Here is a 27,706-nt window from a genome sequence, read left to right as displayed (position 1 = left end):
AACATGAACTTGTTCAGCTATGACATATTCTGTAAATAAATTTGTTGAGACTGTGCTATTTATCCTGTCCAAAGTATCGGACCATTTCTTATCCACTGTTTCCGATAGCGGCTCATTACCAAAGTCAGCACGTTTTTGGGGTCTAAATCGAGGACATGAAGCGTCGACACGTTTTCAGTCTAACGAGTCTTCCTTTTGTGACCCTGTTGTTACACTTCCTGCGAATTTTACTTCGACTAATGCACTGACGTCCTAAAGTTCTTACAAATTGGTGCCTGCACCGCAGTGTTTATGTCGATAATGTGATTGCGATCATCTCTGGTTTCATCAAATTGTTTTCGTTGCGAAACTACGGATCCTCTGCCTACACATCATGATGATGATGATGCTGTTGAAGGGCACTACGAGCCACAAGCCTGTCACCTCCATATGTTTCTTTCACGTACTGGCGTAGACCTTTGTGGATTTCCTTGATTTTGCACCAAGAGAGCAGCAATGGGCAAGAAGAAAGGAAAGGGGAAGAAGAAGAAGGCCAAAGAGCCGAGTAAAGATCCGAAAATCACCATCGCCGAATACCTGTGAGTATATTGCTTCTGTAGCCCCCCCCCCTACACACACACACACACACACATACGCACACTTTGTAACGTTGCTGATTGAGTTGAGCTGATTTAGGCCATATGTTTCAGATAGCGAGATCCTTTAACGTCCACAGATAGTTCTTATTCAGCCATCAGCCAACGGTGTCTAAGGTTGCCTAATTTAGTGTCTGCCACAGTGTCACTCCTCCACGCCTCATATGACGTGATTTCCTCTGGCAGGCTGGACTGCGGGACGCAGAAGAAGCTTCGTCTGATGGAGAACGCCAAGGAATGGGAGGATGAAAACCGCGAGCTTAAGACCCAGGTACCTAGGTAATTACGATCCCGCTGTGTCCATAACCTGACATTCAAAATTAACAGAACTCACATCAACCCATGACCTCTTCTCGAACAGAATTGACATCAGCCTGTGACTCCATCTTGCTCTGTTGACTGCTGCCTGGGTGACTGGATGTGACTGATTCACCGCCCTAACAGCCTTGTCTTGTCTTGTCTTGGAATACCGCCCACAGCCTCACACCCACCCCTAATTATCTCGTGTCGCACTGTGCTTCAGGTGGGCGGCCAGCGCTCGGAGCTGGACGCTACCATCGCGTTCCTGCGCCGTCAGGAGGGCTCCGAGCGGCGCGCCTGTGACGAGGACGTGGCCGCGCGAGACGGCGAGATCGGAGAGGCGGAGGCGCAGCTGCGCGCCGAGCAGCGCCGCCACGAGCGCGCAGAGTTCGGTGAGACGCCGGCCGGCCGCGCGTGGGGCGGGGCAGAGAGGTCCGTGGGGAGGGACCGGGACACCGCGCTGCTCGAAAACACCCCATGGAGTGCATATGAATGAAAAAAATGATTGTTTCCCTTCTCAACGATAAACGTAAATTGCTCATTCATTAGAGTGCTAGAAAAAGAACTGAGAGGGTGGATCCCTAAGAGCCAAGAGGGCTAAACGGGTTGATAGGTGGAGGCCGGCTGGAGCCGTGCATGTGTCGTGGCTGGTAAGCTAGCGAGACTCTCCGCCCGTTCGTAAAACCGCGTCTCTGCCCTCAGAGCTGTCGGAGTAGACATGTCCCTATCACCGGCCTCTGGCCTCTGGCCCTCAACTGTTGTGGGAGGCTTGTCTCCCATACCGCACGTCTGTCCCTCAGAGCTGTCGAAGCTTATGTCCCTTATATTGTGCCTCCGCCTCTCAGAGCTGCTGTCAGAAGTTCAACTCTCACATTACTCCGGTGCCCTCTAGAGCTGTCGGAGGAGGCCTCTCCCTATCACCGCACCTCTGCCCTCACCTTCCCCTCAGAGCTGTCGGAGGAGCTGCGAGAGGTCATGATGGAGGCGACCGACAAACAGGAGCAGGTCGACTTCTGGAAGAACTACCCCTTCAACCAGAACCTGGAGAAACGAGAGAAGATAAAGTGCCTGAAACTGGGAATTCAGCAGATCGACCAGCTTCATGACGCCTTTGAAAGTGAGCCCCAACCTATTATGTCAGTGTCTACGGTCGTCGGTCTATGCATCTGAGTTATTTAAACTTATTTGATCTTAACTTCTTTGAACAAACTTATTTTTACCCATTGCTTCGGTAACCTCTGCTATTAAAACAGAAAGACACGGTCATGATAGGAAAGGACAGTATCCGCTCTCTATGAATGTCGGTGTATAATGCTATGTAGTGACGATAGACAAACCCGCGGTCGGCATAGTGTCTTCATTCTGTTGGTGAATGACACTTGTTGCCTAGCACTGAATTGTGCTAGGTTCCAGTCGACTCCAACTACCAGTTGCGTTTCCGATTCGTAGGTACAACGCGCATGCAACGCAAATATTTGACAACAACCTGTTCAATTCACACCAAGCCATACCCGTGATTTCCTCAACTCTCGCCCACCATTGACCTCAACCTCCCTGACATACGTTCTACAGCCCAGCTGGACGGCAACTTCCGCTACATGCAGAACTATCTGGTGTCGGGCCACGTGCGCCGTCTGGAGCGCGCCAAACGGAGCGCGGCGGCGCGCGCGCTGCGTCACGTCTCGCTGAGCGACCACAGCGACCTGGTGGCGCAGGCTGCGCTCTGTCTGCAGAGCGTCATCAACCACCAGCACGGCGACACGCTGCGAGACCATATGGACTGGATCGGTGAGAGACGACAGGACTGGATCAGTGAGATATCGGGACTGGATCGGTGAGAGCCAACGGGCTGGATCGGCGAAATATCGGGACTGGATCGGCGAGAGACCAGATAGACTGGATCGGTGAGAGACCAGATGGACTGGATCGGTGAGACATTAGATGGACTGGATCGGTGAGATGTCAGATGGACTTGTTCGGTGAGCGGTCAGATAGACTGGAGTCTGGATTTGTGAGATCAGATGGACTGGATCGGTGAGATAGACTGGATCGGTGAGCGGGGTGGGGGAGGAGAGGACCTGCCGGAAGACGCGAGTGAGAGGTGGGGTCAGTGAGCCAACTCTGCTCCACAGCTGTCATTTGATGGTTTTGTGCCGGATGGCGAGCCCTGTGATGTAAGTGGGCTACACTCAGCCTAGCTAAACCGACTGCCCTGACCCTCTCCCTCCCTCCCACGCCGGCAGAGGGCCAGAACTCGTCCCTGAAGCACTCGCTGGCCCCGCTGCGCCGGCTGGACCCGCCAGCTGTGGTCTCCGCGCCGTCCGGCTCCGACTGCTCCATCTTCCGCACGGAGCCGGCGCCGGCGGCGTCGGACGACGGCGGCCCGCTGCGACTGCGCGTCGAGGGCATCACGCACCTGCTGACGGCCGCGCGGCCCTCGTCCGCCGAACGGGCGCTCATCGACAACGTGCGGGACACCACGCTGGAGCGACTGCGGCCGGACGAGGACGAGCAGAGGGCGCGCGCGCTGGCCAAACTGGTGCGGCCGGCGGCCAGCGAGCACGGCGGCTCGGACGACTCGCTGAGCCGCTCCGGATCAGAGTCTGATGTCAGCCGCCTCAGCGACGACCAGCTGCTGCCCTTCGAGTCGCCCATTCAGGTGAGTCGGAGAATCATCCGCACGGCCGTGAGCAATGTTTGAGCATTCATCAACCGTAGGTATCACGAAAGTAGAACTTAAGGAAAATGAATGTTTGGGGGCGCGTGTCACTAATCATTTGGGCACAAGCGAGTCTCTGGACCGCTTCTAACGGTGCAGACCACGCCACACAGCCGTGGTTACTTGTCCTGTCCGACCTGCCCGTTCAGTTTGGCAGTAGTGTACCCCTGAGTTCCCCGCTCGGCTCGTTGCCCGCAGGTGCCGGCGTCGGTGCGGAGACAGGCGCTGCGCCCGTTCGAGGAGTGGTCGCGCCAGCGGCACTGGTGGCGCGTGCAGGCGCCACGGCCGCGCACCCGGCGCTGGCCGGTCACCGGGCCGCACCTGGCGCTCTACGCCGACCAACCACCCGTGTTCGACCTGTCCGGGCCCAAGGTGATCAACGAGAGCCCGTCCGTGTCGTCGGCGCACATCTCGGACGACTGGGAGCTCGGCAAGGTGGGCTGGCAGGAGCACCTGCGGCGCCGCTCAGTCATCAGCGCCGGCAGCGCCGGCCCCGGCCTGGACGCGCCGCCGGCCGCCGGCCGGGCGCACAGCGGCGCTCTGGACACCAGGGCCGGCTCCTCGCGGGCCGCGACCGGGAGAGCCGGCGGCACCGCGCCACCCGCGGCCCGTACTGGGAGGTCGGCCACGGGACGGCCCTCCGGCAGCTCACTGGCCAAGAGCTCCTCCAGGAGCGAGGTGAAGACAAACGCGTCGAAACAATCGATAACCAGTGCCGGTTCATCGAAAAGCGTCACGACAAAGGCATCATCCAAAGCGACATTGAAAACTGTCTGAGCAAAATACCGACGATAAATTATTTCTTTCTTGTGCATTCAATGACCTTTTTTTGCAAAATGATAGCATCTGCAAGTACCTGTATTTAAGCGGCGACGGAATACACAGTCTATTGCACCAAATACATGGCAAAATCCACCAGTCATTCGCCTCTCGATCACGGTCACAAGTTGCCCATTCAACAGTAGCGGCTCGAAAACCATCGTCGGTACGACACAACGTGTCAATATAAAAGTGGTGCGCACGACAAATGCCAAACTTCACATGGGGTGTCCAAAATCAATCCAACCTGATCTCACAAGTGGAACAGTGGCCATCGGCTCAAAACGGCCAATATGACTAACACACGGCAGCAAAACGGGCACCAAAAGGATGACAGTCAGTAGACACGGACAAAAGTCAATGCCATCTGATAACAAGGCCAATATTCGACATCTTTCTTACAAACATCATCGTCTTGGCATGACAACGAACTTTCACGAAAAAAATTGACAATTCACACGGATCGACTGCGATTCACTCTTTCGACATCAATTCGCCCTGATCACCGTTTGACTCCCGTGTCGCCGGGGTGCCGGCCGGCCGTCCCTGACGGGAGCAGACAGGCAGTGTGCGCCGAGTCCGAGCGTCAGTAACGGCCAGCAGCTGTGGCCCACTGCGACCGACACCTGCAGCCGGTGGCCGCTCTGTACCCATCGAGCAGACACCGGTCCTTACAACCCCGCCCCTCCCCACCTCACACACACACACACACACACACACACCGACACTGCAGCGCCCCAACTGTTCGACCCTACGTGGAACGACCGAATCCGTCGGCACCATGGCCCACTACCCCGTCACCACGGGAGGGCTCCCAACCAGTGGTAACCCGCCACCCGCCCATGGTGAGCAGACGCATATCGTTAGCATTCGTTATTCAGGCCTAACCGGTCGGCTGGAAGACTATTTCTGTCCGACGAATATCACCTTGTCCTTGGACTCGGGCACGACTGGAGCGGCGGCGGCGGCGACCGGCGCCGGGTCGCTCTCCGCGGCCAGGGTGTCCGACAACGGGCCGGCCGCGGCCTCCTCCTCTGCCTTCGCTGCCAGCCGCCGGGCGCGACCGCCCAGATACTCGTAGTTGATAAAGCGGCCCAGCTGAAATAGAACGGCGTGACGTCACCAGTGACGTCAAAACAGCTTGGATACCAACGAGAGAACGGTGTCGGAGAGACGTTTGAGCGCGGCAATACAAAATCAGATGCATTTCGCAAGCACGTTGATCGACCATCTAAAAATAGATGGTCGGGACTGGCAGACTTCTCCACTGCTGATGAATGTCATGAGGCAACATGACAAGTTGCAGCGCTCGATCACGGTATTATTGCGCAAACACTGCAGGACAGGCTCATGCTACACATTACGTACTGGCCAATAAACATTGGGGACGACCGCGTGGGCCGCTCAGAGGTCTGGACTCTGTCGCGACGTGAGGCACCAGACAGGGCCTGTGTCGTCATACCTGGGTCAGTTGAGCGCACTCGTTGGTGAAATGGCAGGCGAACAGCAGGAGGTTGCGCGGCTGCACCATCCAGGCAAAGCGCATGAACACGGCACTGTAGCACGTCAGTGCTGAAATGGGAGCGATGAGCGTTCATCAGAGCGGGATAACTCGAAGGTAGCTAAATGGGCTATAGGAAACCGCTATAATTTGGAGAATCAAAACTCAGTTGTTTCGGAAATCTGAGGAAGCTCGTGCCTCCTGCGGCACAAAGCGATTCGGTGAACACGGGCCAGTTTTCGATTCACGGCGACTGATCGCTCTGAGCCGAAACACTCAACCGGGTCCGAAGCCGTCTCGGCATTTTACAAACCCGTCTCTCTTGATTAAATGTAGGAATACAGATAAGCTGGGCAATTCACAAAATGATGTATACATGTAACCAGCATTTAGTGGAACTCACCAAACGTCATTTTTCCCGATATGATTTCCGGGTCTTTCTTGATGTCGGCTAGTGCTGCCAGAGGAATACCCCAGTTGGCCACAGGCCCCCAAAAATGGGTGCTGCGAACACAATGGAGCACCTGTCAGTTTGTCATGACATTGTGATGAATGCCTGGCTCCGTTGACATCAGTGATATGAGGCACAATCAATAATATAACAACACTGACAGTCAGCATAATGGCTTCAACTGCTCGATATAGGTACTAAACTAAGACGCAGTAGTCTGATGTTGCATTCAGCTGTTGCTGTATTCTGAGGACTGGCATTGTACCCAGGACAGCCAAAACTTAACCCGCGCACCGACGGGGGTCTGCGCCAACTTCGCACCGACGGGGGGGGGGGGGCGGATGACCGCCCCCCCCCCTGAGATCTCGAGAACGAAGCAAGATAGCGACAAGCGGTAAACGGCGTCGAATACGCACGGTCAGGATCTACAATTTTTACTAAGGTCATTTTCAGGTCAGGTCAAAGATGACGTCACAGGGGTCGAAAAAGTCAAAATGGCGGCGCTAGATATGGAGAGTTTTTCTCGAATAACTTTCGAATTAGTCAAGATAGGAACAAACTAAGGGCATCATCGTGATCCTCTCGTCAATCCGCATCGAATGATATATAGGTTGACCTCGAAAGGTCAAGATCAAAGGTTAACCTCAGGTCACGTGACCTCGAGGTCATCATGTACAGGGTGTAACGAAATTATCCGGACATCTATTTTTTCGCCATATCTGCTCGCACAGTTTCTCTTTTAATGTCAGAAGCTGGAAAATTGGATGAATGCATACCTCTGGTATCTGCTCTCAACTCAGCAGTGACCTGACCTTGCGAAATGACTCTTGCTCTGAGTAAGAGTCGAGTCGCCGACGGGTTCATTTGATAGTTTTCGTTTAAGGCAGTGGAGAGAAAGGAGTACAGTCTCTCGTTTCGTAGTAAGGCTACGTGTTGGTGGCATGGTGGCATGAGTCAGAAGCTGGTCTGTCAGCAGCTGGACATCAGCAGCAGCCAGTAGCACATCTGCCTGAGGCGTAATAAGCTGGGACTTGGTGGCAGACTCAGCCCGGCCTCGATCGCAAAAGGCGCCCTTTGCCAAGTGGTGAGGAGAGTTGTCAAGATAGCGACAAGGAAACGGCACCAATTAATCCGCATACTGACTCGAATTCTTACCAAGGTAGATAATAAGAGGTCCCACATCATGATTCACCGTTACCCGCCCTTTAGCTTGGTTTTACTGCCCTTCAAACTGGAAAAGACAATGAAATTGACGGGAAAACAACCAGTCCACCACCTTCGGCTTCAGGCCAGGGCGTGTCCACTGGTCGAAGGAAGACACGAATGAGGTGACCTGGTCGGATGGGAAGCTGTTCGAGCTGCGATACCCGTTGAACCGTCAAATCGGCCATGTGTGGGCTGCCAGCAGCTCGAATGTGCCGGCCGTCGCCGGCGTCAAACATCCGGCCAAAATCCAGACCTGAAGAATGTTCAGCTGCTGTGTAATATTCAAGCTGTTCATGACGACACAGAAAACCACTATCAGTGACGAGTATTACCGGCGCAACACCCTGGCTAGCGATTGGTTGGAGCCACTCAACCAGACGGCACAGGATGGCTCGGTTTCTGAACGTGTACCGATACCTGATTCAAGCCGCGCAGTCTTCATACGGGGCGGCGCACCACCTTCAAGTCCCTAGCAGAATGAGAAGTGATGCCGAGAGGACCTTTTTGTTCTTCTGGGCTAAAGGGCTATGGCTTGGAAATAGTTCCCATGCAATTCCGTCGATATATTATGGACTATTCTCCATCAGGAGATGAATGAGGGGACACCCGCCACCAGCGCCGCCCAACTGCGGGCACAGGTTAGTAAGGCGCTACTCTATACGAAACCCACTGTGCTGGAAAATCCAGTGGCTGGAATGCTCCAAAAATGTGTACCTGCGCTCTTATGAAAGGTGGCTATATAATAATTCAAAAGGGAAAATATCAGAATGTCTTGCTTCTTAATTACAGCGCGAAGAAAGATGTCCGGATAATTTCGTTACACCCTGTATATCATTCGATGCGTCTTGACGAGCTGAACACAATGAGACCATCCACGCGTCTGTATCTTGTTCCTGTACGGAGTTATTGGCCAAAAACCTTTGGTGACCTTTGATGACGTCACATGACCTCACAGCTGCCCAACAGCAAAACAGACCTCAAGGTAGTGAAGGTTGATCGTATATGAAGTCATGTATGGTATATGGGGGCATTCCGACCCGTTTTAGTGGTAAAAACAGGGAGTTGATTTTTCCCCCATTGACTTATAATGGGGAGGTCGCGAAATTGACCTGACCTTAGGTCACCGATATCAAAATCCCGAGATATAAAAATTGTAGCTACTAATGACCTAATAACATCCTGCGACTTTCAAAGGCCTCCGACATCTACTGTAGCTCTGGCACGGTGACAAAGTTGCAAAAAAGTGACTTGAGGTTGGGTCATTCAAAGTGACCTGGTGACCTGACCTTAAAAGGTAGGAGGTTCAAACTTGCACACCATGTGTAAAATTGATGAGGGAATAGTCGTACCAACTTTCGCGGCGGTAGCGCCGCCGATTTTCCCGCTATTCGCGAAAAACCTCAGGGGGGCGGATATCCGCCCCCCCCGTCGGTGCGCGGGTTAACCCGCGCCCTGCTGGGGGGGGGGGGTGTTTGAACACCCCCCCTTGTGGTTTTTCGCGAATATCTCAAAAACGGCGGCGCGGAGCGCCGCCGTTTTTGGTACACCTTATCATACATCAATTCTACACATGTTGTGAAAATTTCAGACCAAGGTCATTCAAGGTCAGGTCACCAGGTCACTTGAAGTGACCTCACCTCATAAAAACTTTCAATGTCTGTCATAGCTACACCGAGTGACCGATCGCTTTGAAACTTTCAGCGATTGCTAAGAGCAATAGCATGTACAAAATGTATATCTCAGAATTTTGATATCGATGACCTAAGATCAGGTCAATTTTGCGACCTCCCCATTATAAGTCAATGGGAGAAAATTGAAATGCGCCTCTTTTGGATGAAAGACATTATAAACACTCCCAAACACCGAATTACAAGTGGTTTAGACACACTGAACTTAAAAATGGTGTCCGTGACCTTTGTTTATGCCCTGAGGTCATCTTAGGTCACGAATGGTATCTAACAGTTTTTCGCAAATAACTTTTGATAGAGGCATGCTAGAGCGATGAAAACGCCTTAGATGTGTTCAGCTCGACGATACGGATCGACTGATATGCAACATGACCCTTTCCGGTCAGGTCATGACCTTGACCTGAGGTCAAATTTTCAAGTTGACCTTTCAAGGTCAAGTTATAGTTCATTCGATGCGTCTTGACGAGAGGAACACGATGCCGGTAAAAGTAAGCTCGTACAAGGCTTGGGTCAAAAGTTATTGCAGAAAAACTGTTTTCAAAAAAATCGGCTATTTTTGCAGTTTTTGCCCCCTGCAGGCAAAACCGTTGACGTTAGGTCAAATCTGAGAGAATTACTCGGAAAGGGCGTTAATAGGGCTATCGAATGCGCTTTTCCGCGGCGCTGTAGCTCTATTGGTTCCCGAGTTATGCGTTGGCTTCTTGGAAATTTTCGACATTCGACCTGGAAATCGGCGAAATTTTGCCTTCAATGACCTCTGGTGACCTGACCTTTGACCTGACCAAAAAATTGACCGAAGTGATTTCGTCATTATTTTTTACGCTCTTTCGAACGCCGCCTTCCGCGTATCGCTACGTGGCCCAGGAGCCGAGTTACAAGGGGGGGTGTTCAAACACCCCCCCCCCCCCAGCAGGGCGTGGAAATCCAGGACCCCCAGCAGGGCGCGGGTTAAGCAGTTGATGAGGCCTACAGCAAATTGAAGATAACCTTAATGAAGCACACAGTGCATGCACTTGTATGAGCATGGAAGACTAGCTCTAAAAAGCAAGAAGGAACATTATTACCCAACTACATGAGCTTACTGCAGTTAGCACAAAATTACATTTGTAATGTAGCTTTTGAAAGCTTTTAGGTACTGACTTCAGGAAGGCTTATTTGGTCGAATATCTAACAGATGCAGGATTATGTTGGATCATCTTGTCAGTGTGCTGATGTCTGCTATCCTTTTAATCCTTTTAATCAGTTTTAACAGTCTCAAATATAAATGTTAAACATCAGGACATTACAGGCAGACCTGTCACCACTAAGCAGCATGCACACAAACAGCAATCAAACTTACCTCATAAAATAATCCCTGGTTTCCTTGCTCTTTATGACATCCATAATTTTCTTTGTAATTCTTGAAGCTGCCATGTTTGGAGAGCTGAGTAGAGGAGCACCTGCCAAATATGATTTAATGTAGGTGTAACTGATCCCATGTGTCATGGTTAATATTTAGTTCACTAACTCAAGCAAATGTCAATGAAAAATGGGGGAAAATATGACAAATATAGAGGCAAATGTGATCTTTTCAAAATATTGACTTTAAAGACATAACATAATAATATTGTTTCTGAAAATAAGTGTCTGTCTATATAACCACCTTTTATTTGAATTCTAGTGAGAAACTTTGCAGATATGAAACTTAACTTACTTTTGTTACCTATTTACACCCAGTTCCATTTCCAAGGCAATTTGCATTTTGCATTGGCACATTCTAAGTAAGCATTAAACATATTATGATTTAAAAACATGTAAACAAAAAGCTAGAATGAAGTTTCTTGTACTTTTAATCAAAAAGTGCAAAAGCTAGAGGGATAATCCAATTTGAGGCCCTTCAAAATAAAAGTCACAATTTTGCTTATGTTTCCATGGAAATGGGCACTGACACCTGGTAGCTGCAGGCAGGGAGCTACCAGGGAGCTCTGGCACTGGGGGAGGGGTCATGGGGGTCCAGACCAAATATTTTCACTTCCGTAAAGTGAAAGCAGCCTTATTTATAAAGGAGTGTATTTTTTGGTTGGACCACTAAGTCCTGAAACCATGGCAGAGCTGAGGCTGCAGGCAGGTACCTGAAGCTGCAGGCAACAAATAATAATGTTCTGAGGACTTGAGGAGCCAGGGCCCTGGCCTCTTGGGAACAAATGTATCTTCCCAGCTCAGTGGTTTGTGTTGTTTGTCTGCATCAGTTGTCAGGTTAATGAATATGTTGCATTCTCATCATCACAGGCAAAGGTCAAGCACAGGTCACAGGAGCAAAAACCCAGCATTTGAGCTACACCTTCACAGTTCCCTTAGGGGAAAAGAGCAAATATTGACAAGTTAATGGACATGGTACCTATATTCAATGTTGAGAGCATGGAGCATTCCAGACATATTCCGCGTGTCTGGAATATTCCACAGATTCCACGTGGAATGTGCCTCTCCGAACGCACCATTGCAGGTAAATACCTACAGTGATAAACCACCGCACCAATCAATATCACAATCATGGGCAATTAATAATAATCGACAAGCACAAGCATGCGATTAATAGCACTAATTAATACCATATGCACCAACTTACTAAGCAATAGCGTTACCTTTCAGTCGGTATATTTGATTTGATATGCCCTCAGTCACCCTTCAGTCACCCCACCTTCACCTCAGCTCAGCAAAATCGCAAACCCGTGCCTTGCTGCCCTAGTTAAAAAACTATTTTTTAGTGGCCGTAACTTCTATAGCTAGTCAAATGTAGCGAGTGAGCCGAAAGTGTCAAATAGATTTACTAAAAATTAGTATATAGATGACGTCATCGAACTTTAAGAATGTTTATAATTCCGCAATATTTTTACAATTTCTACAAAACATTTAAATCAAACGCAACAAATTTTCCATAATAATTACTTACAGTTTTCTATTCGAGTTATTTAAGATATTATTTCTGCTTAGAAACCATCGCTAACAAGCAGCATCCCTTAAAAGCTAGTGACGTCAATAAAAACAACATATTGCTACATAGCAATGTTGTTGTCTGTTGACGTTTCCGTCGTCGTCGTCGTCGTCGACGTCGTCGTCGCCGTTGCCGACGCAGACATCGGTGTGAGGCAGCGCTGAGGTTTGGATTTCAGTCAATTTTCATACCGTGGGTTCTCTTATATGGTCTTGCGTGGCTTTGAGCAGTGGGTACTGGGTATGTGTGAAAGGCTGCTGTGGGCGTAAGGGGCTCAGCGATTTTACGTTATTGAAAGGAAACGGTCACCTTTTCGGCGGATGCGGAAGCTATCACAGTCGGTGACACACCAGGGAAATAAGCTAAAATTAGAGCGCTCTATTTATTGCTCCCGCTACTTCACCGTCTCCCATAGGGTCCTGTGTTGAGCTGGTGTCGAGGCTCTAAAAATGACGCCGATTTTTGCACCCTTCTCACGAAAACCGCTCGGACCGCCTGGAAACTAATTGTTCCGCTCTAAAAATTTCATGATCGACGGGAAAATGAATGAGGAAAAGATTGGTCCTGAAATAATTCTGAACTCCCTGTAGAACATATCGAAATATGGCTGCAAACTAGGAGCATGTCAAAATCGACAAAACAATACAAATAAACTTACCGGGATTTTTTTTATTTTCCATGCATCTGTGTATGAAATCAGTCGGTTTTTCGGAAAGATCATCTTCTGTTTAATAAATAATTCCACAATTGCAATCGAGAAAAAAAAATATTTCCGCTATGACAGCAGTTTTGGCATTGTGCCAGTAGTGTGGCGTGCGCGGTGCTGCGTGGTCGTCGGGACGGAGTTGTGAGTATTTTCGGTGTTTTAAATGGTTGATGGCCATTTGAACCAGCTTTATATTATTTCCTACAAATTTTTGCATCAAATTTTTGCTTTGAAAGACCATTGAAACCCCTTATCTCTTCATGAAACACGATCATATTCATCGTCGACGAAATTGGCGCGGGACTCCATGTGCATTCCGATCGAAATAAATCGTAAATTTAATAATATTCGATGATAAGTATCATATTCTAGTGACACATTTTCATAAAATAAGGCATAAACTTTGCAAGGAAGTCAACTTTGGATAATTGGATTCTTATTTTGCTCACATATCCTTGTAGTAGTCAAATGGCTCAATTGTAAGATAAATGTAAGTATATGTTTTGGCTTGATGTTTGCTGTGAAACCATCCAGCCACTTGCTGGTTGAGTGGTTTTCTGATAATTACCTGATAATCATTTCTCCTTTTCCTTAAAAGAAACTAAAATTCCTTTCAAAGTAATCCATTTTTAGGAAAGGCGGCTTGCTCATTGACATTTCATGTTCTTGTTTTGTTATTGCTGGCAGTATTTTGATACAATAATGCAATATGAATTTTTTGCAATAATAAAACCTAAGACAAACTTAGTTAATGCGTCAATCAAACACCCAACAGAAAGATTGTGAGTCCTTGTGACGTGAAGTAGAATATTCTATGAATGTGTTATATAGAATATGCCAAATATTAAATTGATTATTATTTGATACTGATAGCTGAGCATGTGAATTATGCCACAATATAATTTCATTTTCTGGTTTTGAAATAGCCGGTAGTATTTTACTTCAACAAATGTAATATACGTGGAATACATGTTGTTATGTTATGTTAAAAGTTTAATAACAGCCAACAGAAGGGGCTGTTTCAGCAGATAATGTTTGTACCTTATGCATTACCTTTCTTTTCTGCAGGACCATGCTTCCGCTGGGTGGTCGACATTTGCCTCCTGAAGAAGTTGAGCAACATGAAGACCACCAGATGAGGTGTCTGCAGTTCATGTGGAACTCTGCAGACTACAAGTTATGCCAACCACAACCAAAGTGCTGTGATCATGGAGGCATGAACCTCATGACAACACTTCAGATTTGCAGTTGAACCAAAGTGTGATTCAAACCACCTGTGGCATCTCACTCAATGTGTGAACAGTGTGATTATTGTGCAGTGTTCAGCTGCAACTAAGACATTTATTAGTGACTTGTTTTGCAATTAGCCACCAAAAGCATTTTTTGGGCTGGCTTCTGTAATTTGTTGTGCACTGCGCAATAGTGGTAGTGTTTTGTCACTTGTCAAGTTGTCAGTTGTGCATGTTGCATGTTTCTCTTCCCTCGGCCCTCATTATCAGTTAAGTGGTGAATTGGCATCACTCAGTCTCCCCAGACCTCCATTGACTGTCTGTCAACCACCTAACTTGAGATGGTATTTGCTAATAGTGTCAGAAAAGAAGTGATTGTAGACATTTTTAGGAATATCAGCTCCGTTTCATGCGTGTTCCAGTGGTCATTTTGTCACATGTCCCATAGTGTAATAAATGGAAACTGTTGTTCCCTTTTGAAGGTACTCGTGGATGCAGAAAGCGTTGGGCCTAATTATTAAACGCACCCTCCTATCAGCGACGCACGAAATCGACAAATATCATCCTTTTTAGAACAGGAGGAAACGAAAACTTGTGAACATAGCTGTACCTACAACAGTGCATAAGGAATTGAAATTCTGGGAAATTTTGAAATTCGGAGAAACTCAAGTTGTCGACAGGTATGCCCCCTTGCACGTCAAAGACCGCCTAAAAAACAAACGTCTACAAATGAAGGCAGTATTCGTATGTTCGTTGTAATTGCAGCAGCCTAGCAACATGCATTGCGGTCCGATGGCGAATTACACTCGTGCCCAAAAACTATGCCGGTAACTGCCAATGCACTTAGGTCATGCGTGAGGAGAGGAAGGGTTATGTCATATGTCAACATCATAGAAATGGCTTCATCTGAGCTGTGCCTATTGTACATAATTCAACCAATCTATGCATTTCGTTTCTTGCAATCTACTCATGCTTTCACTCCAGCTTCAGAGTAATCATCCCATATTGTACGTCTTAAGATATTGATTTCTATGGCGGTTTGCAATTGCTAGCCTCGTCTCACCTCAGTTTGGTGGCCCCGCATCGGCCCACTCGGCCGCTCTAAAATTGACTTACGGAGGAGGATGGTGGCTTTTATTTTAGCTTCTCCGCTGACTGCGGGGCGTATTTACAAATTGCAACCGAGCTCCGCCGTAGGGTATTTTATTTGCGCCGTAGTGTATTTCAGTTGGGGCATTTTCTACCATACAGCTGCCTGAGCTTGGGGTAATTACAATTTGTCGGCGACGTTAAAAAATGATGCACCTTTTTTCGCAGTATAGGTTATCGCATGTGCGTATTTTTGCCTTTTTGGTTGCGCTTTTCCCTCGCCCGTATAGGGGGAGGCGTTGAGCGGACCCCATCGGTTTTTCGTGAGTAACTCGCGTAAAAACCGTCCGATCGCGACGAAACTTTCAATACCCCCGATTTTATCAATTTTACTCCTACCCTGAAAATTTCATGACCCTGACCCAAATGACCTTTGACCTGTGACCTATTTCTCGAGACCATGTTTGGCCCGAATCGCGATTCGGCGATATGTCTGCTCGCATTAGCCGCGCGTTTGCAGTCTTTAAGTGGTTTCAAGCGTTGAAACATGTGATATGATGCTCGTCCCATGCATTAGGGTGGGTGTCACATGAAAGTCAGGTCAGCTCAATGACCTTTGATGACCCCGGTTCACTTTTTCGAGTTTAACATGTTTCTAGGCTAGTTTTTGTTTAGCTGATTTCGAATTTAGCAACCATTTGAACATTACAGGGGTGTAACGAAATTATCCGGACATCTTTCTTCCCGCTGTTATTAAAAAGCAACACATTCTGGTACTTTTTATTTTGACTGAGCATGTAGCCACCTTTCATAAAAACACAGTGGCGAATGTTTTGGAGCATTTCAGCCAATGGATTCTCCAGCAAACTGGCTTTGACGCGGACCAACGCCGTCTAAACCTGTGCCTGCGGTTGGGCGGTGCTTGTGGCGGGCGTCTCTTCAGTCACCTGCTGAACAAGAGCCCACAGGTTTTCAATTGAATTGGGATCGCGACTTTTTCCAAGTCATAAGCGTTAGCCCAGAATGATTGAAGGTTCTATCGGCATCACTTCCCGTTCTTTTAGGGACTTTTAAGTAGCGCGCCGCCCCGCATGAAGATAGCGTGGCTTGAATCAGGCATCAGTGCGCGTTCAGAAACCGAGCCCTCCTATACCGTCTGGTTGAGCGCCTCCGACTATTCATTAGCCAGTATGTTTCTCCGGGGTAATACTTGACGTTGATGGTGGTATTATGTGACACTATGTCCTATTGGAGGATCGCTAGGCAACTGAACATGCTCCAGTTCTGGATATTGTCCGGATGTTTGACGGCGGTGAAGGCCAGCAAGTTCGAGCGGCTGGCCGCCCATACATGGCCGATTTGACGGTTCAAAGGATAAAACAGCTCGAACGGCTACCCATCCAACCAGACCACCTCACCCTTATCATTCTTCATCCAGTGGACGCGATCCGGCGTGAGGCGAAAGGATGTGAACTGGTTGTTTTCCCGTCAGTTTCGTTGTCTTTTTCAGTTTGAAGGGCACTAGAACCAAGTTAAAGGGCGGGTAGCGGTAAACCATGATATGGGATCTCTTATTATCTGACTTGGTAAGAATTCGAGTCAATTTGCAGATTGATTGGTGCCGTTTCCTTGCCGCTATCCTGACAACTCTCCTCACCACTTGACAAAGGGCGGCTTTTGTGGTCGCGACCGGGCTGAGTCTGCCACCGAAGTCCCAGCTTATTACACCTCAGGCAGATGTGCAATTGGCTGCTGCTGATGTCTAGCTGCTGGCAGACCAGCTTCTGGCTCATGACGCCGTGGATGCCGCCATGCAATTTTACCACGAAAGGAGAGATTGTATCCCTTTCTCGCAACTGCCTTGGACGACAACTACCATGTGAACCCGTCTGTGAATCGACTCCTACTCAGAGCAACAGTCACATGACAAGGTCAGGTCACTGCTGAGTTGAAAACCGATAGCAGAGGCACGTATTCATCCAATATTCCCACTTCTAACATCAGAAAGTATGAGGAAACTGTGCAAACAGATATGGCAAAAAATAGATGTCCGGATAATTTCGTTACACCCTGTACTGAAGTAGTTTTAGTGCCTTCGTAACAAGTTACGAAGCTGTCAGAGAAAAAATAGCGTTCTGCCCCTCCAACTTTTGCTTATTTGTAGAACTTCGTTGCTTAGCAAACCACTATGTTGTTCGCATTGAGGAGCTTTGAAATGTCTGTGTAATTCAAAATATTAGTTCTGTAATTAAAAGAATTGATTCAGTGTTGCACATAATCTAACTTAACAACCGAGCATTGCAGGTTTGACAGCTTTTTGCCCAACCAGCACCACCTTCCCTGGAAAAGCTCCACCCTTGCCTATGGGGCAAAACATAAGGGACAAAAACACAAAACAAGACAGATAAAAAACAAAACAAAATGAACTCATTACCTAATGAAGTACAGTCTGGAGCAAAAACATAGGTAATAGGTATCTATGTCAAATTAGAATGAAAGATTAAAATCAACCTGACCAGGTCTTACAGTCTGACCTGATCCTAACCGCCTTACTTCACCTAACTTAACCCAATTCAACCTAACCTACCACAACACCTGCAGAAGTACCTTCCTGGAAAATGATGCCTAGGGAGGTGTCCAATTGATTGGAATATTACCATGATTGCTTGTCAAAATGTGTGTCATCATGCTCTTGTTTGACAAGTGATGTATAATAAATGTGACATTCAAAAATGGTCTCCTGACTTGAGTGACCAGAATATTCAAATGATCAGGGTACAATGCTGTGCATCATAGTGCACACTAATCATGCTGTTTTTGTGTAGGCCCTCTGTGCATTATTGTGTACACTGCCATGTGCACCTTAAGGAAAAAAAGTGACTGGTGGTACAAGAAAAGGGTTGCGCAACTGTGAAGTTCATGCCCTTGGTCTTGCTGGAGTCAAATGCCTATAGCTATAGCAGGATCAGTGAGGGCTGTAGACATGCCACATACACTGTGAATTGAAGATATTGGCACAAAGTTCATCCATAATTACTATGCTTAACACCAAATGTAAGAAGCAACATAAATGCCCAGATGATACAGCTCTCTGGTCAACATCACACAAATTTATTGACATACTTTGCAGGTACATATTTACATTAATAGCAAATACTTTCGATTTGATTCAATAACTAGGTGCTAGTAAGCTTGCATTTTTGTAGGTACAACAATGAACATATATTTAATCATAAAAAAAACTTTATCGTCGCATTCATCACATACCTTTTTACTGAACAAGTACATATCTACCATGCAATGATTCTAAATTTTGTCCGAAATCCACATATATCTCAACTGACACATTGAAATTGAAATACCCTAGCAAAACCTAGAACTGTACAAAAGAAGAATGCAATGCTACAAGAACTATGAAGTTCTGAAGTTATTCTCACATGCTCGAATGTTGAAACTCTACTTTTGTCGTCCATTTCCACATTTGATTGAGCCATCATATAGAACTGTTTTCACTCTTCAGTCGTAAGCTTTTGCACAAATCTTGAATTTTTACACATCATCTTGAACCATGCTCCAGTCTTTCCAACAAGGTACTATGGAACATCAAAGCAATTTTGATTTGTTACAACAGCTTCAGATCATGATAGGCTTGAAGTTTGTTACACGATTTGCCAGACAAACCTCTACAAAATGTGTATCAATTCCCAAACTAAGCAATTGATTATATCAGTATTTGCAGTTTCCACACAATGTTTCATAATATTATTCGATTTTTATATCAAGAAACCCAAATAATCCACAAACTGTAATTGAAACACCCCCACTTCAAGAGTTCACAGCAATAACAATACAAGTTCAGAAGCAAATAAACATTGCGCCAGATTTCGTATGAAACGCGCCATCATCCTGAAGTTTCTACCACAGACGGTAGTTCAACCGCAGCCGTAGTGCGAAAACCCCTGCCCACCTTACCCCACGGCGGAGCTCGGTTGCAATTTGTAAATACGCGACTGCGGGGAGCGCCGTCGCCGAGGTAGGAGCAATAATTAGCTTATGTTTGGGACTAATTTCCACGCTTAATTAACATTTTAATGTTATTTTAATTAATTCATGTTAATCTTTGACGCATTCTCTTTCTATTGATACCATCCACCGGTCTCAGTAGGCGGAACTATGGTCAAGCGTACCCATTTTCGGGAACGCATTTTCGTTCCCATGTTTGGGAACGATAAACCCAAATATGGGAACGCCATGTAGGCATTATTTAAAACAAGAAAAAGAACCGTTAAATGACGTCCAAAAAATATAAAACGATCGTGAACCGCCTGATATTTGTCTCAATATTGTTGGGAAAGAGTTTGATATTGTAAGGCCCATCGTAGTTTCAAATCGTTCCCCTTTTTCTAAAGCAGTCCATCATCCGGGCCGCGAGCCCAAATTTGGGAACGCTCTCGTACACTGGCGCTGCAAGCGTTCCTTATTATGGGAACGGCGTACCCAAAATTGGGAACGATTTCACCGACGCCTTTCAGGGGCTCTTTTCATTAACAAGCATCACGTCCAACGCCGCAAATTATTGTTAACGCAACAATCATCAGATGACCTTTCCGGCAAGACCGTCGCATGTTTCGCCCGGTCTTCTGCGCTTTTATTCCCGTCGATCTCGCAGCGGGCACGCCCCCCTCTGCAGGATTACGTAATTCACAACGCTCAGCGATGTTCAACAAGGTCTTCCATACCTATATCCACCGTCCGCGCTGAGGGTGGAGACATGTCAAGCACCTGTCTGTTTATCACCGATAGTTGACGAGTACAAGGAAGTATCCAAAAATGGGAACGCTGAATATGTTACACCCTCAAAACACCTAGTCCCAATGAAAATCTAGTTTTTTCCTTTCTTGATGAGTGTAAGTGGCAACAGGCCTGGTAGGATGGGCACGAGGAATTATCGAAATCAGCATAAAAATTATAAATAAGCCACACAGAGCGAGCTATATAAGAGAAATTCCCCCAAAACGATCACGCTTAGAAACACGGAAGACAAAAACCACGCTCATGACGCTCCTTATAAAACAACTCTTAACAGCTAGCATCCAAATAAAATATGTCTTTCCGGGATGATAAAATACAGCTGGATAATTTTCAACCGCTTAAACTGAGTTTACAACAGTAGCTCGGTAAATTCACTCACGTTCCACGCGGTCGTCCGCCCCGACACAAAAGTCAACAATATTACCTCGGGACCGTCCGCGTCTTCGCTTGCATTTGTCAGCATCTGGTGTCGATAGTATGAAAGTTCATAACCAGGCGAAAATTATTATACTTTACCTCAAACTGAAAAATGCTTCATTTTCCTTAAAATTGCATGTTAAATGTCGTATAACCCATATTTCCACCATTCTGTCATTTTCAAAAAATCATTAAAAATATCATTCCACGGTCAATTTCCTTGTTCCACGGTCAGATTAAAGATAACTTTATGGAGATTTAGTAGACACTTAAATCAGCGTGCACTTTTTTGAGACGTGATGCACTTTTGAGTTTTAGTGGGAGAACGGCCGAAAAATTGCCTTCCGTTCTCATAAATGGGAACGCCCGTTCCCATATTTGGGAACTCCGTTCCCAAAAATGGGAACGTTCCTATATTTGGGTACTCATGACCATAGTTCCGCCTACTGGTCTGAGAATTACTGCCTTGCTGCGTAAGGGCCGATAAAAGATCACGCTTTTAGGGGTATCTCTTAAACATGGGGCAGGAGCAATAAATAGAGCGCTCTAATTATAGCTTATTTCCCTGGTATGTCACCAACTGATCAGGAATGAGCATCACAGGTTTTTTGAGTCGATTCGTGCGATTCTCGCCCCTACTCAACTCTTGAAACCTTAGGTTGTACAACTGATTCAAGAGTCAAATAAGACTCAAATCACTGATGAAAAGCACTTCTGACTTATCACGTCCCAACATATTTTGTTAAAAAGCGCAGCCCAGCATCCTGATTCAGTAAAATTCACAGATTCCAAAGCTGGAAAATCCATCCGCCATTTTAGGTTAATGGTTTGAATGTACTAATCCAAATGGGGTGGAAGAAGGTGTGCAGGGGTGCAGCTGCACCACCCAAAACATGTACCGTGCAAACTTATCTTTTTTGCACCCTCAGAATATGCACATGAGCCAGTCTGCAAAACGTGGCAGGCTTCGACGAGATCTCGTCGGGGCAGACACCACAGGTTGGGGCAGAAAAAGGGGCAGGTTTCAGGAAGATTGGGGCAGAAACAGGAAAATCTGGTGCAGAAGTTAAAAAATTGACACAGAAGTGATTTTCTCAGCCTCTTACTGCTTCCTACATCATTATATCGTTACATTATTTGCATCATTAGGGGCAGGAATTGGGCTGCCCCTGGACTCAGCATTCTGATTCGGGGCAGGATTTTGTCTGCCCCGAAAATCTTGTCGAGCTCCCTGCCATGTTTTGCAGACTGGCACATGAGGCCCATCAAAACATTCAATACAGTTCCTCCTGAAAATAATTAATTTGGAAAGGAAAGTCTATGTGAGGTTGTAGGAAGTCGAAGTAGGTACAGTAAGAAGCACCACATGCTGGACTATAAGGGCGCTACACCGGCTTTTAGCACCCGAGCCATGTTTGGTGCCCCACAACATCCTCTGATGGCCCCAATGACAGCCTCTGAGGGCCCCACAAATACTTCAGAAGTCACATTGGCCTCCAAGGGCTCTACAATGTTCTGAGGGCCCTCACAATGACCTATGAGGGCCTGTGGCCTCTGGCCGGCACACTTTGGCCTCTGGAGCCCCCAGGACAACATCTGAGGGCCCTGACAGTGACAGCTGAGGGCTCAACACAGGCTCCAGAGACCATGCTGGTTTCTAGGGGCCCCTTGACAGCCTCTGAGGGTACTCACAACAGCTTTTAGGACCCAATGTATGTTCCAAGGCTCACACTGGCCTCTGAAGTCTGAGGGCCCTTACAACAACCTCAGATGGCCCCATGGAAGCTCCAGGTGCCATGGTCTCTCTCCCTCTCCTCTCCCTCTCCTCTCCCTCTCCCTCTCCCTCTCCCTCTCCCTCTCCCTCTCCCTCTCCTCTCCCTCTCCCTCTCCTCTCCTCTCTCTCTCTCTCTCTCTCTCTCTCTCTCTCTCTCTCTCTCTCTCTCTCTTTCCCTCACCTTTTTCTTTCCTCTCTCTCTCCTTCTCCCTCTTTCTCTCTTTCTCTCTCTTCCTGCTAAAATTCAAGTAACTGTACCTAAGCATGCTGATTCTTTTCAGATGGCAGATTTTGCCATGCAAGTTTCAGAGCTGCCTCTACTGGGAGCAGCGAAGGCTGGCTCCACTGGTCGATCTCTATGGAGGGTAAGCATTTACTCACATGCCAGTATCCCTCTGAGTGCAGGGGAGAAAGATAATAATGTCAGGATGGGCACTGCAGAATGTAGGTAGATGATATTTATTGAGATAGTACCTACCTATGACTACAAATGTGCACATATTTTGTTACTAGCAGAAAAGTCATAAATGTTTTGGGCTGGTCAATTTGAATAACATGCTCAAATGTAGTGTGCCTGACTAAGAATTTGAAACTAAGAAATATGTTATCTTTATGAAGCATGATATGACTGCTATTCCAATTCGATGCAGCTTTCGTCAAACAACTATTCATATGATATTCAGGAATTGAGCTTTGGTTCCGGAAAAGTGACCGATTTTCCTTGATTTCAGAGATGGAATCGATTATCAAGACTTCAACGAAACATTATAACCATAGTTTTAGGCATCACAATATTTTGTGTTGTATTCCTCATCTTCAATGATCATTCAAGTGTAAGTCGCGCGGGCCTCGTGGGTGTTGCGGTGTCGTGACTGTCTGCTGTGGGAGTATGGTTTCTGTTAAGTAGGTATGCTCAGGTACTTTTGTTTTAGTTTCTGTGTTTTTAATTGTTTGCTTTGACACAGTATTTACATTTCTTTGTGCAAAGTTTGTCATCTAGTGCCCATCGTTTTTTTATGCTGGTGGGAGTGCCAATAAGATAGATATGAGACATCCTGTTGCATAATGGCCGTTTTGATGCTGTCTTATCCTGTAGTCTGACGGCCTGTGCTGGGGGCTTACTCTTTGAGTTTACTCCTGCTTCGCTTATTCGCTTTCTGTGTTGCTTTTTGTTTGTCTCGTTTCGGGTGCGATCATCTAGCGCTGCCTCAGTGGAGTGTTGTGATTGTGGGTGTCCACTGTGGGTGTCCTGTTTGCAGAACACCCTCCAGTCCTCGACTTCAGAGAGCTCAGCGGGGCAGCGTCTGGAGGCGGCGCCGGCCGAGGCGCCCGCGGCGGCCGGGCCCCGTCAGGGTGGAGTGGTGAGTGCTGAGTAAGCCAGGGGTGGCTGACCTGCCCGCGGCGGCCGGGCCCCGCCAGGGCGGTGTGGTGAGTAAGCCAGGGCTGGTCGACGTACCCGCGGCGGCCGGGCCCCGTCAGGGTGGAGTGGTGAGTGCTGAGTAAGCCAGGGGTGGCTGACCTGCCCGCGGCGGCCGGGCCCCGTCATGGTGGTGTGGTGAGTAAGCCAGGGCTGGTCGACCTGTTCTGTGGGACTGGGCCCCGTCAGGGGGGTGTGGGGAGTAGAGCGGGGTGGTCCGACCTGTCCGGTGGGACCGGGCGGCCGGGCCCTGCCGGTGTGGCGTGGTGAGTAGAGCGGGGGTGGTTGACCTGTCCGCGGTGGCCGGGCCCCGCCAGGGGGGTGTGTTGAGTAAATCAGGGGTGGTCAACCTGCGCAGTGGGACCGGGCCGCAAATTCCCAATAGTGCTACACGCTACGCACAGCCCGGGCGGGTGACGTCACGGTGTCGTCACTCGCGTACGGGGCATGCGCATGGGGGCCCGCTCGGCTCTGGAGGCGCCGGCGGCAGGCGGCTCAGAGAGATCTGCACGGCAGATGGGAGCGGGTTCCGAGATGTGCACGGCCGATGGGAGGGCTCGAAGACCACTGCTCTGATGCTTCAGTCAACTACACTGCGAACGATTTATCGGGTTTATCCGACGCAAGGGAAGTTGCGGCGAAAGAACCTGAGGTTGTTGCGTCATGCAGCATTATGGTAATCGAAATGTACTCTGCTCGTGCGGTGCGAGTTGGAGTGTTGGCTCGGTGGTAGGGCGAGCTGTGCACGGCTGGTGACAGGTTTTGAGGACCAACATTCCACCACGGCTCAAGTAAGCGTATCCGTCGTGAATGATTTACCCACCAGATGTTTGACAAAGCAAATGACCTCAAACAAGTGACACCGAATAGCGAGGTGCTACGTTATTGCAACGTAGGTGAACGAGATGCACTCGCATCAATTACGAGTTTGACGGCAGCTGTAGCTGATCCGTTTATACCAAGGCTATAGAACGTTTATACATAGTGTTCGGCGGTGTCCCTGGGTTAACCCGCGCCGTGCTGGTGGCCTGAACTTTCCGCCGAGTGCTGGGGGGGGGGGGCGTTTTCACGTCCCCCCGTCTAACTCGGCTCCTGGGCCACGTAGCGACACGCGGTAAGCGGCAATCGAAAGAGCGTCAAAAATAAGGACGAAAACACTTCGGTCATTTTTTGGGTCAGGTCAAAGGTCAGGTCACCAGAGGTCACCAAAGGTAAAATGTTGACTATTTCAACATTTTGGAAACTGCCAACGGCTATCTCGGGAACCGATAGAGCTACAGCGCCGCGGAAAAGCGCATTCGATAGCCCTTTTACAGACCTTTCTGAGTAATGTCCTCAGATTTGACCTCAGGTCAACGGTTTAGCCTCCAGAGGGCAAAAACTCCAAAAATAGCCGTTTTTACGAAAAACGTTTCTTCGTCAATAACTTTTGACTCATAAGCGCCATGACATTACTTTTGCCAGCATCGTGTTTCTCTCGTCGAGACGCGTCGAATGAACTATTCGTTGACCTTGAAAGGTCATTTTGAAAATTTGACCTCAGGTCAAGGTCATGACCTGACCGAAAAGGGTCATGTTGCATATCAGTCGATCCGTATCGTCGAGCTGAACACATCTGACGTGTTTTCACCGCTCTAGCACGTCTCTATCAAAAGTTATAGCCAAAAAACTGCTGGCGACCGTTCATGACCTGAGATGACCTCAGGGGCACACAGAGGGGTCACAGGTGCATTTTTCCTATTCAGTGTGTCATGTTTACCTATGAACCGATGTTTGAGAGCGTTTTGAACGATATTCGTCCAAAAGAGGCGCATTTCAATTTTCTCCCATTGACTTATAATGGAGAGGTCGCAAAATTGACCTGACCTTAGGTCACAGATATCAAAAATCCGAGATATACATTTTATACATACTGTTACTCATATCAATCGCTGAAAGTTTTAAAGTGATCGTTCAGTCGGTGTAGCTATAGCGAGCCTTTGAACTTTTTCTGAGGTAAGGTCACTTGACGTGACCTGGTGACCTGACCTTGAACGGCCTAGGTCTGAAATTTTCACAACATGTGCGGAAATGATGTAGGAACACGTGTACCAAAAACGGCGGCGCTGCGCGCCGCCGTTTTTGAGATATTTGCGAAAAACCTGAGGGGGGGCGTAAAAACGCCCCCCCCCCCAGCACGGCGCGGGTTAAGGTAAGTTGAGGTAGAAGAACAGCAAATTTCCAGCCAGTTTCTGAACTCTTCTCGGGTTTTGACGTTACATCTCAAAGCCAAATCTTTGCAGTTCACGTGGATGTTCAAAATGCCTAAAGATTCATTTTTTTCCGAAAAAAAAAAACATCCGTTTCCATCGAACACCACAGGTGCAGAAGCAACACTACCCACAAATCCAACACGAATTACAGTCTAACAGGTCTAACACCATCACGGTCAAATTCAACACCCAGCGCACCGACTCGCTCTATCGTCTGGAGGGAGATAGGCCCCTCTTGCACGGAGACACAAGTCAAAATCGTTTTCAAGTGATTCTAAATGGTCCGCACTCCGCACTCCGCAGACCATCAATATCGAATATGAATCTCAATCTAAATACGTTACCAAGATTATAGACATATTCGTCCAAGGAGACTGCGAATTCGGGATGAGTCTCCGTGCAAGAGGGGCCTATCTTTATACAGACGATGGATTGAGTCAGTGCACCCAACAAACGCCAACAATAGCCCCTTGAATTCGTGCCTTAGGTCCGCGCTTGGATAACTAACAAGGTAATTATTAGAGATGTCAATCGGATACCGACTTTTTGGTATACCGATACCAAACCGATACCAACTTGGTATTTGGTATTTCAATTGTAATGTGTTTGGTCTTTTGTTGGTATCATGAACCATCACTAATGTATAAGAAGCTAAGAAATCGGTATAAAGTTGGTATTTCCCTCATTTTCCCAAGTTGGTTTGGTTTCGGTATTTCCCTACGGTTTTTGTTGGTATTTGGTTTGGTATCGGTATTCCGATTTTCCGTAATTGACACCACTAGTAATTATCCATGGTCCGCGTGTGGTTCGTGCATAGACTCGTATATTGTCCTCGTAAGTTTCCTTAACCTGTATCTGGACTAGCGAATAGACCCCACCTCGTCTAACTATTGCTTGGCTGATAGATGTGACGTCACATAACCCGCACGCCAATGAGCGTGGCGTCAGGCTATGACGTCATCTCCCGCGACAACCAGCCACTCAGCGCTGGAGGTGCGTAGCGTGTAGCATTATTGGGAATTTGCGACCGGGCCCCGCCAGGGTGGTGTGGTGAGTAGAGCGGGGGTGGCCGACCTGTCCTGTGGGACTGGGCCCCGTCAGGGCGGTGTGGTGAGTAAGCCAGGGGTGGCCGACCTGCCACTGTCATCGGTCACCGGGACGCCGATAGAGCGGGTTCTGCGGCCAAGACTTGGTCTGCTGGGTTTGGGCAGCCGGTGTGCCCATTACGAGATAGGCTAGCTTTACGTGACTGCCGTCTATGTGGACGGGGTCACTGAACAGTGCCGACCTCCCTCCATGGACCGCGCTGTCGGATAGTTCCGACCTCCCCTCGCCCCACAGTCGGTTCGCCGGGTGATCGGCCGGCCGGCGGCCCCGGACTGTCGGTCGGACAGTTCTAACCTCCCCTCTCTCGGTACAGGAGGTTCGGCGGGTGATCGGCCGTCCGGCGGCGCCTGGCCAGCATCACGGCGGGGCCAACATCGAGCACCGTCTGGAGGAGACGCTGGACGGCGCCGGTAACAAGGTGCAGCGCGTCAACAAACTGGTCCATCTGCACCACGTCGACAAGTGAGCAGCGGCTGACCGGGGGAGGGGGCTGACCGTGCTGTGACTTCAGTCCGGAGTTAGGTCGCTGTGACACTGCATTGTGGGGAGACCCTAATGTCGTTGCATATGTTGGGCCTTAATGGTACCGGCTAAGTTGGATGGATAATTCCGA

The 27,706-nt window shown here is 48.2% G+C and overlaps 3 protein-coding genes across 14 annotated transcripts in view; 2 read left to right on the top strand and 1 right to left on the bottom strand.

Annotated features, from left to right (window-relative positions):
- Nucleotides 1–168: 168 nt before the first annotated feature.
- On the top strand, nt 169–4,572 carry LOC122381605. The gene is made up of 7 exons (XM_043365979.1): nt 169–578; nt 822–906; nt 1,159–1,327; nt 1,885–2,052; nt 2,508–2,723; nt 3,179–3,594; nt 3,853–4,572. Exons 1-7 carry the CDS (start codon nt 496–498, stop codon nt 4,429–4,431), a joined length of 1,716 nt encoding a protein of 571 aa, XP_043221914.1. The 5' UTR covers nt 169–495; the 3' UTR covers nt 4,432–4,572.
- LOC122381606 (mitochondrial pyruvate carrier 1-like) lies at nt 4,499–15,357 on the bottom strand. 4 transcript variants are annotated; one of them, XM_043365983.1, is made up of 5 exons: nt 15,342–15,357; nt 10,659–10,758; nt 6,378–6,478; nt 5,936–6,045; nt 4,499–5,571 (listed from the first exon to the last, which is right to left on the bottom strand). In XM_043365983.1, the coding sequence occupies exons 2-5, from the start codon at nt 10,730–10,732 to the stop codon at nt 5,377–5,379; spliced, it is 480 nt and encodes a 159-aa protein (XP_043221918.1). In that variant the 5' UTR covers nt 10,733–10,758; nt 15,342–15,357; the 3' UTR covers nt 4,499–5,376. The 4 variants fall into 4 exon arrangements, with proteins under 4 accessions (XP_043221918.1, XP_043221917.1, XP_043221915.1 ...); XM_043365982.1 differs by lacking the exon at nt 15,342–15,357 and adding an exon at nt 11,941–12,052; XM_043365980.1 differs by lacking the exon at nt 15,342–15,357 and adding an exon at nt 11,925–12,022.
- The window catches only part of LOC122381603 (endoplasmic reticulum mannosyl-oligosaccharide 1,2-alpha-mannosidase-like), a 38,941-nt gene continuing 23,598 nt past the window's right edge, over nt 12,364–27,706 (top strand). The window contains exons 1-5 of one of the 9 annotated variants that reach the window (XM_043365966.1): nt 12,364–12,455; nt 22,599–22,682; nt 23,049–23,150; nt 23,577–23,678; nt 27,407–27,555. In XM_043365966.1, the coding sequence (XP_043221901.1) occupies nt 22,599–22,682; nt 23,049–23,150; nt 23,577–23,678; nt 27,407–27,555 (437 nt within the window). In that variant the 5' untranslated portion in view covers nt 12,364–12,455. Of the gene's footprint in view, nt 12,483–19,311; nt 19,348–19,889; nt 19,925–22,598; nt 22,683–23,048; nt 23,151–23,576; nt 23,679–27,406; nt 27,556–27,706 lie in introns of those variants that run through there. The other 8 variants (XM_043365969.1, XM_043365970.1, XM_043365967.1 and 5 more) reach the window with 8 other exon arrangements.

The sequence above is a fragment of the Amphibalanus amphitrite genome, unplaced genomic scaffold, assembly GCF_019059575.1.
Source record: "Amphibalanus amphitrite isolate SeventyFive unplaced genomic scaffold, NRLGWU_Aamphi_draft 000123F_arrow, whole genome shotgun sequence".
In the NCBI taxonomy this organism is placed as follows: Eukaryota; Metazoa; Arthropoda; class Thecostraca; order Balanomorpha; family Balanidae; genus Amphibalanus; species Amphibalanus amphitrite.
Note: the sequence above shows the minus strand (reverse complement) of the source record. Positions and strands in the feature narration are given on the sequence as shown.

Coding starts and splice junctions, on each gene's coding strand:
- LOC122381605 (XM_043365979.1), top strand. CDS start 496: ATGGGCAAGAAGAAAGGAAAGGGGAAGAAGAAGAAGGCCAAAGAGCCG. Junction 1,328..1,884: donor CCACGAGCGCGCAGAGTTCG/GTGAGACGCCGG, acceptor CCTTCCCCTCAG/AGCTGTCGGAGGAGCTGCGA. Junction 2,053..2,507: donor GCTTCATGACGCCTTTGAAA/GTGAGCCCCAAC, acceptor TACGTTCTACAG/CCCAGCTGGACGGCAACTTC.
- LOC122381606 (XM_043365983.1), bottom strand. CDS start 10,732: ATGGCAGCTTCAAGAATTACAAAGAAAATTATGGATGTCATAAAGAGC. Junction 6,046..6,377: donor ATCGGGAAAAATGACGTTTG/GTGAGTTCCACT, acceptor CTCCCATTTCAG/CACTGACGTGCTACAGTGCC. Junction 5,572..5,935: donor AGTGCGCTCAACTGACCCAG/GTATGACGACAC, acceptor GTTCTATTTCAG/CTGGGCCGCTTTATCAACTA.